Source organism: Gekko japonicus, unplaced genomic scaffold, assembly GCF_001447785.1.
Source record: "Gekko japonicus isolate JY-2015 unplaced genomic scaffold, Gekko_japonicus_V1.1 scaffold150, whole genome shotgun sequence".
Taxonomy (NCBI): Eukaryota; Metazoa; Chordata; class Lepidosauria; order Squamata; family Gekkonidae; genus Gekko; species Gekko japonicus.
This window is the reverse complement of record NW_015160839.1, coordinates 152,322-166,175: the sequence shown is the minus strand read 5'-3', so window position 1 is coordinate 166,175 and position 13,854 is coordinate 152,322. Positions and strand designations below refer to the sequence as shown.

The following is a 13,854-nucleotide window of genomic DNA, read 5'->3' as shown; positions in this document are numbered from 1 at the left end:
CCCGGCAAGCCAACCCATTTTCCAACTGTGGCTATATTGCGAGGAAGTAGAAACCATTCGAGTTCTGGGTTTTTTCCCCCCTCCTCATATTTATATTTGAGTTTTCCCCACTGAAGATTCAGGGGAGGAAGAACTGGGATTTCCAGCAGGTGACGTCACTGCCGGTGACGTCCTGCCGGTGCGCTGCACGCGCCCGACCGAACTCCCGGACACCAGCGAAGATCCCCTGCTCCGAGGTGTATTTGGCAACCCTAGAGAAGCTTCAAGTTTTTGGATGGGAAGACAAAACATTTACCACCAGCAGGGTCTTTTGGTCTGCAGAACTTTGGTCTGCAGAGAAGATGCAAAGTTAACACAGGTTTGGTCAGGAAGGGACCCCACGCCAGTCAGGCTGCACCATCAGAAGTTTACATTAAAATGTGGGTCTTGCCATGACTTTGCCTTTTTCTGTTTTCAGGGGTGTGATAAAAAATCAATGGTCTGGGACATGCGGACTGGCCAGTGCATCCAGTCTTTTGAAACCCACGAATCAGATGTCAACAGCGTCAGGTCAGTTTACCATTGCCGCTTTCTACCATCCATCGCAGGCACAGAAATACTGGCAGACAAAAAGACATTTCGGGATGGTGTGAGAGTATGGGAGTAAGAGACTGGTTGGGGGGGCCGACTTCCTCCCTGTCTTATGTCTGTGACAAGCTGGTGGAATGGCAAAGCTGAATCTACAGAACCAAGCCCTCACTTGCCCTCACTTGCCCTGTAGTTGTGGCAGGCTGGATGTGGGTGGGAAAGTGAAGGCAGAGTCTCTCCATTACAGGTGTCAGGGATCCTGGAGGGGGGCTTCATTATTTGTTGGTCATGCAGCAGTGTGAAGAGGTGCTGACTACCAATAAGGATCGGACAAGGTACATTTCGCCTGTAGGCAGCCCCCCCGAGCAGAGTGGAACGGCGCAAGGGGGGACTTAACCCTTTCATCCCCACACAGTTTCACCATTTTGCCCTCTTATTAGCCTTTTGAAGGGGAAACAATAAGTATGTGTCTGGGGGCACGGAGCGGCTGAAAGGGGACAGGGCCTCTTTAAAAGCCAGCAGGGGAGAGCAACTGGAGACCTCTCACCCAATTGCATGGGTTTATTAGCTGTTGTAGATTTTTCCGGGCTGCATGGCCGTGGTCTTGGCATTGTAGGACCTGACGTTTCGCCAGTAGCTGTGACTGGCATCCCCAGAGGTCGAACACAGAAAGACAGAGTACTCTCTGTATCAAGGTGAGACCTACAATGGCAAAACCACGCCCATACACCCCGGAAAATCTACAACCGCTGATGAACGCCGGCCGTGAAAGCCTTCGACAACATATTGTATGGGTTTAGTTTAGCAGAAGGGCATGGATTGGGGAGAGGCTGGCTATTGGGCCTGGAGCCTTGCAGTCTGGGGAAGGCGTGCCTGTAGGCCAGAGGAATCATTTGGCCTATGGAAGGCAGGGGAGATCGGTACAGGCTCAGCAGCTGTGGGTCCTAAGCCAGGGGGAGATTTAAGGGCAGCCACAGAGGGGAGTTGGGCGGCACAGGGCACGAGAGGGAGATGTGCATGAAGGCGAGACTGTTGGTGCGGGCTAGGGGAGGAACAAGAGGCGCCCAGGAAAGGGAGCTCTGTGAACTGCCCTGGGAACCCTGATTTGTGGAAAGCCTGAATAAAGACGTTTGAAGATGCAAAGTACGAGTTACTGTAGTGGGGAGAATGGAGAGCCGACCGAGGCCCAGCCTGTTGAGGCCACCTAAGGTAGCACATCGAGTGGGCGTGGAACGCACCCTGGAGACAGCAGTGTCTTTTGTTTTTCTTTGAAGGGCTAGAACGGCGCAAGGGTTTTGATTAGTGAAACTATGCAGGGATGAAAGGGTTCAGCCCCTGAGGGACCCCGGCGTGGACTGAGCTGTAATGGAATTTTAAAAGACTGATGGAAATCTGTGTACTATCCCTCTGCTCTGACCTTTATTGGTAATCAATAGATTGGATTTGGCCCCGTGCGGACATAATTAAGCTTTAAAAGATACTGGGAAGATCCGGTCTCCAATCTCCCGGTGTCTTTATCTGTTTTGAGCCACAAATAGCAATACTTCTTAACAGGGCTTTTTTTGTAGAAAAAGCCCAGCAGAAATTCATTAGCATATTAGGCCACACCTATGACAACACAGCTCATTAGCATATTAGGCCCCACCCCAGTGTTACCAGAAGTGTGGTCACCCAGCCACACCCACCTTTTGCTTCTTATTCTGTTTACCTTGTTTGTTGTCAAAACCCAGGGCTTTTTTTGGAGCAGGAACTCCTTTGCATGTTAGGCCACATACCCCGAATGTAGCCAATCCTAATCAGTTTCTGCTGTTGGGTGTGGCCTATTATGGTGTGGCCTATTATGCTAATGAGTTCCTGCTGGGTGTGGCCAACTTGGGAGCCAGCCGGAACTCCGTTCCTGTGCGTCCCTGCCCCAAAATAGCCCTGCTTCTTAATATCCGGATCGCTTTGCAAGATATGACAACTGTTTTTAGAATGAACCCTGTGGATGTAACAGGTATTTTTAAATTCCATGTATAGGTACTATCCAAGTGGAGATGCTTTTGCCTCTGGCTCAGACGATGCCACAGTAGGTTGCCTGATTTTATTTTTTATTTTTTGAATGGTCTGATTATTACCCAAACTGGGGCTGGAACTGGCTAAAATCAAGCTGTGGGTGCATGTAAAATTCCTTGTGCATTTTCCACAGAATGTACACTGAAAGCAATTGGCTAAGGCAGAGATACTCAGTGGCTCAGGAGGCACATGTGGGTCATTGACATGCCACTTGTGGATCTTCCGAGCACCGCTCTTTGATGTGGCACCCACTGCATGTTCCAAAAAATTGAGTAAGGCCACTGCCTGGTAGGATTCATGGTCGGTAGGTGGTTCCCACCTTGGAAGAGCCACCTGGAGGGACTGGATGGCAGATAAGCTGCAAGTCCCCCTGATCTGGGAGTCTTTTCCTGGGGATGGAAGTAAATGTGTGACCCTTTTGACTGATGGTAACTGCTGGCGTGGCTCTCTGTGAGCCACAAAACGAGCACTGCCGGACTGAGGACATACAGTGGAATTGTCAGGTGACCACCGCTTTGCAACCCATTTCGAAATTGTTTTGCAGACAGGACTGATGGTTTGTTGAGCTCATGTGCTTTTCACCCTATTGAGAAGTTGCTTACTATTACCCTTGGTCTTATCTAGTCAATGTGGGAGCCGCCGAGAGCCTCTTCTGCAGTTCTGATGGCCTGCGGGAGATCTAAATTTGGCAGGATTACTTCAGAAGATCTTTGCCTGTTGGAAGTGCCTTTGGGTGGGGCTGGAAAGTGCCGTCAAGTCTCAGCCGACTTATGATGACCCCATAGGGTTTTCAAGGCAAGAGACATTTGGAGGCGGTTTGCCATTGCCTGACTCTGCATAGCGAACCTGGTCTTCTTGGTGAGCTCCCATCCAAAGAAAGAAAGACAGAAAAATCAATCTATGGTGCCGCTGCTTTCTCTGCTGTGTGTCTGAGCTTCACACTGCAGGCTAAGCATTCTTCCCTGCACCCAAAGGAGCTTTGGACAGACTCCAAACAGAGGCTTGCATAATCTTTCCCCTCCCAGCTCAAAATCACATGTCCCAAGCTGCCTTTTTAATCTTTGAGAGCAAAGGTACACCTGCCTGTGGTGCTGGAAAGTGCCGTCAAGTCACAGCTGACTTACTGTGACCCTGCAGGGTTTCCGAGGCAAGAGACATTCAGCGGTGTTTTGCCCTTGCCTGCCTCTGCATAGCAACCCTGGACTTCTTGGTAATCTCCCATCACAAATATTAGCCAGAATTGACCCTGTCTAGCTGCAAAGTATGATCAGGCCAGCATGGGCCATCCAGGTCAATGTCAGAACCCACAGCCGACAACGTAGGACTCGCTTTCGTGAAAGGTAATACTTTATCGAAGAGCTATAGATGCATTAACATAGGCACTGAAGAATGACGGCTGCCCATGGGGCATCATAGGATAAAGGGAATTCGTATGCAACCCCCCACTGCCCTGGCCAATTAGCCATCCTCCCACGCGCGGGAGATAGAGCTCCGGCCGTTTAGCGCTGAAGCTGGGAACGAAACGGTTCCCAAGAAAACCAGACATCAACATCACCACCTGCAGTACTTAGAGATAAGCGTTGTAGCAGCAAAGAGGCACAGAAGGAATGCAAAGGCAATTAGAAGAGAACGAACCTCCCCACCCCCATGGCAGCATAGCTGACAGTCAGGGCAAAAGATTCGCATAGGTGGCCTCCCATCCAAGAGCTAACCAGGGCCGACCCTACTTAGGCTTCAGAGGTTTGATGAGACCGGGCTAGCCTGGGCCATCCAGGTCAGGATGAAAATGCCTTTAGATCATCTGTTACTAAAACAGGGTTGCTAATGAAAGATTATCAGGGGCCAGATTTGGGCTATGCCTTTTCTGAGACAAAGACACTGGGAAAATATTGTTTTCCCTAGGAGCCAAGTTTGGGGGAAACCCCTCTGTAATCTCTTGCTGTGCAGAAGGTCTCCACTAAGGGTTTTCTGGCAATGGGGAGGGACTTCAGTGCCACTCGAACATTTAAATTAGACGTTAGTAAGCAGACTTCAGGAGACAAATCAGGCTTTTGCCCCATTGTCCGTACACTGAAATGCAGTTTTCAAAAAAGCACATAAAACGAAGGCTTTTCTTAGGGCAGTAGAAAGTTTCCGCATCATGTGAATTAATACCTATCATTACAGGCACGTTACACCTACCCACCAACTTGGCAGGCAGGAAAGGTTGCTAAACCACAACAAAACTGTGTTTCTTGTAAGCGCCTGGGAAGACGCTGAAGAAGGTGGGAGGGGGAGGTCGGTTGTGCTTCTGTATTTATTTAGATTTCTGTTCTGAGGGCTGGGCATGGGTAGCAAGCATTATCTGCATCTTGTTTTTAATTTCACTGCAACCCTGGAGGTGTTGGTAGGCTGAGAAATAGCAACATGCCCGGGACCACCCACCAAGATTCACAGCTGAATAGAGAGAGGCAAAGTTTGGGTTTTCCAAACTCTGAAACACCAGCCGCTTGATTGTATAATGGGTGCTTTCAGATTTGCGTCTGCATCATCGCTTAGGGCATCCTCAATATCCATACGGTGCCTGCACAGGTCCTCTGCAATTGCAGATATCTTGTAATTCCGACTCCCAGGAATAATCCACATGGTTTGGCCACATTACCCTCTGCTGTTGAATGCATTTATGTTCTGAACCAGTACTTTCCTATATCGATGTTCTGGTTCTTTAAGCAACCATGACAAAAAGAGTAGATTACTGCAAAAGCATAAAGGGAGAGTCTGTAAGTAATTCCGGGGGGGGGGGGACACATTCCCCTCCGACATACAGAACTTCAAGAAACTGTAAACACTTAAGGGCTCGAGCGACCCAATTTCTCCCATCATCTTCTGTTTTCCATCCCCCTCCCAATAATATTGGAGCTGCGGTGGCTCAAGTGGTTAAGACGCTGAACTGCAGGCTGTGGAAGGTCAGTACTTCAGCAGTTCAAGACCCGGGTGCCGCATGATGGAGTGAGCTCCCATCTCTAGTTCCAGCTCCTGCCAACCTAGCAAGAAAGCAAGAAATTGCAAGTAGCTAAATAGGTACCACTTCGGTGGGAAGGTAACAGCGTTCCGTGCGCCTTGGTGTTTAGTCATGCTGGCCACATGACCACAGAAATGTCTTCGGACAGCACTGGCTCTTCGGCTTTGAAACGGAGATGAGCACCACAACCCTAGAGTCGGATTCGACTGGCTTTCGATCAAGGGAACCTTTACCCAATAATATTGCCCTCAACATTTGATGCCTCCTGGAGTGCAGTGAGCCTGCTCAGTCCTGATAAGTCACAGAATTATCTTTAGAACGAGTGATTTTTTAAATAAATATGTCCTACCTCTCCATTACAAGGTTATGATGCAAGATAAAGCAGTGTCAGAGAGAATCTCCCCACAGTGAATAAAACCCATAGACCTAAAACCACATATAATTATTAATCATTTTGTAGTAATGTATTCAAAGGCATCTCAACCTCAGTTTCTGTGGTACCCCTAAACCTATGCATAATCACATGCAAAAGGTGCAAAACAAAAGTCTGAAAGCAGATGTGGTTGAGAAAGAACGTGATTGTGTGATAATGGATCTTCCATGATCCCCCACTGTGATGAGAACATAGGAAGAGTCCTGCTGGATCAGACCAATGGCCCATTTAGTCCAGCATCCTGTTGCTCTCACACTATGCCAACCAGTTATTCTGGAGGCAACAGGAAAGCAGAGAAGCTGAGGTCTCCCCCAATATTATCTCCTGGGACTAGTGTTTTTAGGTTTGGGGTGGTGGTGGAGATGGCTGAGTGATTATCTGCTTAATGTACAGAAGGTCCCATGTTCAATCTCTGGTATCTACAATTAAAGGGATTCAGTAGTAGGTGCTGTGGAAGACCTCTGCCTGAGTCCCTGTACAGTCACTTCCAGTCTGAGTAGACAATACCGCCCTTGATGGACCAATGGAAACCATCACCATGGAAACCACCACCAAGCGTGTTCTGTCCCCAGTGAACCACCCTGCCTAACCTATAGAGGTACGCCAAAGCAAACTCTTGGATGATTACCTTAGAGAATTAGGAGACTCAAATACAAAATGATAGTCCTTTGGATACCATAATCCTTGGTTGCATTAGAGCATTTGACAGCACCAACGTAAACAGGGATACACCCTTCCAAATCCACTGACGTCAGTGGCATCATACCTATTTAGAGTGGCATTGTCACACACAAATAACCACTGTGGCTTAGTGGAATGTTGGATGAGGACCAGGGAGAGGTAGATTCACATACCTCTTCAGCCCTGAAGCTCACTGGGTGACCAAGGGCCAGTTGCTGCGCTCTCAGCCAAACGTTCCTCTTAGGACTGCACTGAGAATAAAATGGAAATAACCATCCATGTACGCATCTCTAAGTTCCTTGGGGGAAGGGTGACACATGAATGTGCTCAAGAAATCATTCACATATAATTCTTGTGAATAAAACTGCAGCTATTTTAGACAAGCTTGGGAAGGAGAAATATTAGTGGTTAATCCGGTACAAGACAAATGAAATCTATGGATTGTTGAAAGAGAAAGAAATCATTATGGAAAATATCGAAATGTATGATGGTTATGATCATAGATTAGGATATTATTTTGCATAGCGGAATTATTATCACCATCTTTGTGGGGGAATCACTCATTTGTACCCTCTGTTTATGTGTTTATATCTTTGTACCTTGATTTTTTTTTTCTCAAAGGGAACCAATCTGGATTAGGGGTTTTCCGAATTCTTATTTTCCTTTCTTGTGTGTCCCTGTTGCTTGGGAGGGAGGGTCTGTTCCGCATGTCTTTTGCTCCCTCTAGTGTTTGATTCGATATTGAATAGCTTTATGTCCGGCATAAAAAACCTGCAATTTAAATCTGCAGGGAGTCAAGCTGGACATTTAGGCAATGTAATCAGGGGTCGTTTCGTAGAAAAAGAGCTAGGGGAACTCATTAGCATAACTCATTAGCATATGCCACCCCCCCTGACATCACCGGAAGTGTGTCATAAGGCCACACACCCCGCCCCCAACGGTCCTGGACGCCGCTGGCGGCCTTGCAGCTCCACTGCCGAGCCCCATGAGGGGCCCGGCGGTGGACTTGCAAGGCTGGCGGGAGTGCGAGGAAGCCCCACGAAGGCCCTCCCTGGCCCCAGGCAGGCAGGGGTGGGGAGAGGCAGGGAGGAAGCACCTTACCCTCCCTCTTCTCCTGCCTCCTCCTGGCTGAATGAGGGCCAGAAGTGGGGCGAGCGGAAGCAGGAGGCAGGGCTTCGTCATGTGCCCCGCCCCCCGTACCTCACCCGGGGGAACTGCGATCCCCCGCGATCCCCCCGAAATGACCTCTGAATGTAATATTGAATTGACTACTAGAGGGAGCAAAACACTTGCAGGACAGAAGCGCAAGTGAAGAAAATGTGAAGGTGGGAAGCCCTTCTACTCGATGAACATCACGTTAGAAACAAATCATTTGTGTGTTTTGGCCTCTGCTTAAGCTGAGATGTTGCCTTTTTTTTTAACCTGTTTCCTTCTAGTGCCGCTTATATGACCTCCGCGCAGACAGAGAAGTCGCTATTTATTCCAAAGAGAGCATAATCTTTGGGGCATCCAGTGTGGACTTCTCTCTCAGTGGTGAGGCTGAAATTCTGCTGCATTTGGGGGCGAGGGAGAGAAATGAGAACTGCCGTGAAATCCCTCGTCGGTTTAGCTTTGTTGTTCCCAATGTACTGATTAACCAAATTAGTGAAATAAATCATTAAAACTATTGCGTCCGGACAGAGCTGCCAGTCTGCAATCAGACGGCAGTGAGGCGTGGGCTGGGGGAAGCGCGTGGTCATTACAGCCGCTTCCTTTTGGGGTAGGTCTTGTTTTAACTGCTCAGTCTCATCGGCTTAGGAACAATTAGGAAATTGGGTATAATTGCAGCCTTGTAAAATGAAGAGGCAGATGACTGAAGGAGACCTCCAAAGACTCCATGATAGGCACTTATTAAGGTCCGCATCCATGTGATTCTTTTGAATGCTGCCGGTAATTGGATCTAGCGTTGAGAATCAGTTTGAAATGCTATAAAATAGGGAAATTAATATTTTAAAGGAACGCCATTAGCAACGTAACGAGTAGAGTAACACAACATTTATGCCCTATTGGGTTAAAAGCATGCAGACCAGGGATCCCCATTAATGCTTTTTCTGGTGTCCGTCAAGTGTTTTGAGAGAGTGGGTGGGGCGGGTGGGTCTCTCGCTCAGCAAGGCTTCTGATCAGCCACTGGAGACTGGCTTGGCTGTGCGGATTTTTAAAAGCGTTTCTTTGGCAGCAGCTGCCCCAACAGCACAAGGATCTTCACTGTGTGATTGAATGGAAGGTGCAGCAGCTGCTGTGTGACTGACTGTGCCTCTTGCAGCAGCCATTTCGTGGCCGTGCCCGTCAGACTGTTTCGGAATTCCAAAGGCACCCCCCAGGCTCAAAAAGGTCGGAGACCCCTGATGTAGACAAGCAGCAGTTTTCCGCATGGCCTGTTGATGGTTGTTGTATGAGGAAGGTGTGTTAAGTGCACCGCTTCTAGCAGGCTGCCTGCTGCTTGAGTGTCAGTGGCAGCACATCATCTCTTGTGTGCAGAAGGTCCTGGGTTCAGTTCCCAGCATATGGGCGTAAGGCTCAGATACCAGGTGATGCAGAGAACCATGGAGTAGAAACTATTGACCTGGATAGACCAGTGGTCAGACTCGGTATAGTTTCTCGTGTGCGTTCTCTTGTAGAAACGCTCCTTTCTATTGGAGGAGGAGCAAGCAGTTTGCATGCATGGTGCAGTTGTGCTCACGTCTTGCCACCTGGGCTTGCCTCGTAACTAGCCATGGATAAGCCATCAGTAAACCAGTGCATAGGGCTGGCTACACTGAGTCAGATCGTGCATGCTGCTGTGGGCTCAGAGCTCCATGTTGCTCCCTCTGATATCATTGCTGAAGCCTCTAGTTTGCAACCCGGTTTTGACAGCGGTGCTGATGGGCCAGCTAGAAGAAAAGAAGGTTCTGCCTCCTCCTTCCGACAGCACCTCTCTTCTTGCGTTAGGATGACTGGCACCCTGGGAACTACATTTCCCAGTATACATTGGGCACCTCAATCTGTCAGAGAAAAGGAGGGAGGGAGGGATATTTCCCCCCCTCTTTCTGTCCAGCTGGCTTACTGCTGGTGCACCTGCTGTTATTTCAGAGCAGCAATAGTAATGGGAGGGAGCACAAGAGAAGGAAGGGGAGATTTCTCTCTTGCTCATAAACACAATCTAGGCAAGAGATAACTTCTGGGGAGGCTGTGCTGGCCTCTTATTGGACTTGGAGTGCATGGCATGCCAAGTTTGAAGGCATCTAGGGCTGCCAGGCTAGGCCTGGCAATTGGTGGAGGGTTTGGACGGCATTATGTGCACCACTATAGAAAACCCAGAAGTGACGCAGGGTAGCTCTAGGGATCACCAGAAAGCTCTCTGGCAAAACCATAGAGTTCCCAGCGATTCCTGGAGTTAGCCTCCATCATTGCTGGGGTTTTCCCGGAAATGACATAACTGCACATGGGATGCTGCTGTTTTTCTTAAATTAATTTTAACATAACGTTATGCCCCACCCAACTGGGGGACTATTTAGATGTATTTTATCTGTTGGATCCTGTGGCCATAACAGTTTTTGTAGTTTAATGGCTATTCTTTTTTGTATAAATCTTTTTATTAAATTTTCAAAGAGAATGTACAAAATGAAGGTAATCATCAAAACAACATTTGAGAATACAACAGTAATTAGGTAGCCAGTGACAGTATTTCCATTTAAAACTTAACTTGTGTTCAACAATGATTGCATCAATAAACTGAGGGTTGAAAACGAGTATAAGAGGAATACAAATATAACAAGTATTACCAGACTAGCCAGTTGGATCTAAGTGATCTATTTTACCAGAGCCATAGGATATTCATTACCGGAGGGGTATCCTGCAAAGTAAGAGAGATTAGGATGGGGAACCATACAGAAGTAAAATTGGTGTGGGTAGGACATTTGTCAAAATGTGTAAGATTATCCAAGAGTTTAGCCATGATATATAAATCCCACAACTTTTTGTGCCATTGGGAAAGTGTGGGTATCATTGTCGTTTTCCAGTGTGTAGCAATGAAAGTTTTTACTTAATGGCTATTCTTTATGAATGAAATTTCTTTTGCAGGTCGCTTACTATTTGCAGGCTACAATGACTACACCATCAACGTGTGGGATGTTCTGAAAGGGTCACGTGTCTCTATTCTGTTCGGGCATGAGAATCGCGTTAGCACTTTGAGAGTTTCATGTGACGGGACCGCATTCTGCTCGGGATCATGGGATCACACACTAAGAGTATGGGATATGTTTTCCTTTTCCTTCTCTTTCTTGTTGACGTTTCCTCTAATTCAGGCGGAGATCCAGTTGTTTTTGCTATTTCTTCCCAGGTTTCTGTCAATAACTAGTTTAATGAAATTGCTTTGTTAATTTATTTAAGGTATTTATGTAATGCCTTCTCATGGGCCATGTGTTTGATGGGAAAGGTGCATTCACTCATACCCCTGCTTCCAACCAGAGGTGTGTGAACTGACCTTCAGTTGGAGGAATATTCTGATATCGTCTATCACATTTTCACCCCACCCTTCCTCTGAGAAACTCGAGGGAGTATACAGGAGGACATTTTGCAGTTCTGTGGGGCAGTTCAGGTTGGGGAAATGCCGTAAGGGGGAAGGCTTAACCTCCTACCTTACACTTCATTGCAATCCACTTTGGGGCCCCAGACATCTGATTTTTAGAGAAAATGCCCTGGGACCTGTGTTCACAGAACTCCCAACGTCATGTCTGTTTGCACTGTGAGACAGAGGGAATGTCCAAGTGAGAATCTGAACTCGTGTCTCCCCAGTTGTGGTCTGGCACTTTGATAGGGGTGTGCATTCAGATATTTCAAATCCAAAACAGTGCATGGAATCCCAAGGTTAATTTCAGATTGGAAATACTTGGTCAGAAATGAAACAGGGAATTTCGAGCATTGTTTCAGATTGGAAGTCTTACTTATCCTTCTGTTCTGGAAATATCCCAATGCATGTGCTCTGGTCACTACACTCACCAGCTCATATGCCAACCAATATAATACTGAGACACACAGTATATATGTAAACACAAAGATATTAACTCTGCATGGTGCCAGTAACAGTTCCAAAAATCAATAAATAATGATAATTAAATAATTCATTTATAAACAAATAAGCAAACCATTTATACAATTTCCAAATTCTAAGCAAAATTATTCATACAATAATTATTCATAATCAGGGCATAAATGATTTAGCACAAGTTCTGTAAATGGCTCACAAAATCCAAAGCACTCCAAAGTGCTCAGTCCCTCCTAATGAACAATATGCTTCACAGTACTGTGAGAATATTGTGTATTGTGATGGTACAGCCCACTTGGAAATTCTATTGTAAATTGAATACTGTGAGACTGTTTTTCAGTGATATCCTTCATGTTATGGGTTCCAACTTGATAAAGCCGTATTGATGAAATGCGGAGCATATTGAAGGAACTGGCAATCCTGTCGTTCTTCTTTTGGAACCGTTCAAGTGTTCCTCTCTTGGGACTGTTGGAGTGGGTCTCTTCTGGAAGCTTGTTTTCCCCTTTTATGCTGTGAAGCATATTGTTCATTAGGAGGGACTGAGCACTTTGGAGTGTTTTGGACTTTGTGAGCCATAGTCAGGACTTACATTAAATCATATATGCTCTGATTATGAATTGTGTATTGTATGAATAATTTTGCTCAGGATTTGGAACTTGTATAAATGGTTTGCATATTTGTTTATAAATTAATTATCCTTTAACTAATCATTTATTGATTTTTGGAATTGTTATTGATGCCACGCACAGTTAAACCCATCAAACCAGCAACGCCATCCTTGTTTGATGAAGTTAAGAGAACTAATACAGGTTTTGCCAGTAACATACATTTTAGGGCTCTTTTTGTAGCAGGTACTCATTTGCATATTAAGCGACATACCCCTAATGTAGCCAATCCTCCAAGAGCTTACAGTAGCCCCTGTAAGAAGAGCTCTGTAAGCTCTTGGAGGATTGGCTACATTGGGGGTGGTGGTGGCCTAATATGCAAAGGAGTTCCTGCTACAAAAAGAGCCCTGCGGGGGAAACCAAATACCGTTGCCGTTCCTAATCATAGTTTTGTTTTTCTCTCTGTAGGTCTGGGCTTAACCCTAAGCACTGACTCCAAACTATGCGTCAAAACTGACATCGTAGGACACAAAAATGAAATCTACATTTTCAAAAAGAAACAGAAATCTGCCACAAAAAGAAACAACCTGGAACAATCTGGTAGTCAAACGATTGAATAATATTTTGCCAGGGTTATCCAACCATTGCCCAAACACGACTAGTTAGAGAAGGTAATAAATACACTTTTGTCATACAGTGGGTGGTGGCGGTGGGGTCTGTGTGTGGTACAATAAGTTGTTTTTAATTCTGTTTTTGAAACGACCTTTATTTCTTAGCAAATAGTTTAACAATTCCAAAAGCCAGACTTCTATCAAAATAACATGTAAAACAGACTTTTGTGTTTTAGTGCACACTATGTGTATAGTATTTTGCATGAATTAGATTTCTTCTGAAAGTCAACTCAGAAATAATACAGACTCCTACCTTCGTCAAGGTTTCTTCAGGCTCATTTGCACACTCCCATAAAGGCAGCGAGAGAGAGAGAATGCCTGACTCCCACTTTATCTGCCCCCCCCCCAATGTTTCTGCTGTACTGCTGCGTGGAACAAGTAGGCGACTTGTGGAACTGACTGCCACAAGATGTCATGTGGGTCACTGGCTTAATGGATTTAAGAGGGTTAGCTTGGACAAACTTGTTGGAGGGATAAGTGTCGCCGGCTATTAGCCATGATAACTGACAAAGGCTTCTGGGTTCAGAGTCATGATGCTTCCCTTTCTCAGATGCAAGGGGAAAGTCAGGGCACCATCTGTGGGTCTTTCCTGTGGGCTTCCCAGTGGCAACTGAACTGGCCATTGTTGGAAACAGGATGCTGAACTAGACAGAACCTTGGTCTGATCCAGCAGGGGTGTTCACGGAGCAAGGAGAGATTTCCGTGCTTGCTGCAGACGTCGGGGGGTCCTGAGGCAGAAGGTATCCTCAGCTGCTATCACAGTCCCCCCCACTGCCCCC

At 46.5% G+C, this 13,854-nt stretch overlaps 1 protein-coding gene across 1 annotated transcript in view; it reads left to right on the top strand.

The window, feature by feature from the left end:
• The window catches only part of GNB5 (guanine nucleotide binding protein (G protein), beta 5), a 50,191-nt gene extending 36,777 nt beyond the window's left edge, over positions 1-13,414 (top strand). Inside the window, exons 8-12 of the mRNA XM_015418660.1 lie at positions 458-549; positions 2,587-2,635; positions 8,174-8,270; positions 10,836-11,002; positions 12,873-13,414. Coding sequence (XP_015274146.1) covers positions 458-549; positions 2,587-2,635; positions 8,174-8,270; positions 10,836-11,002; positions 12,873-12,884 — 417 coding nt within the window. The 3' untranslated portion in view covers positions 12,885-13,414. The remainder of the gene's footprint in view (positions 1-457; positions 550-2,586; positions 2,636-8,173; positions 8,271-10,835; positions 11,003-12,872) is intronic.
• Positions 13,415-13,854: the final 440 nt, after the last annotated feature.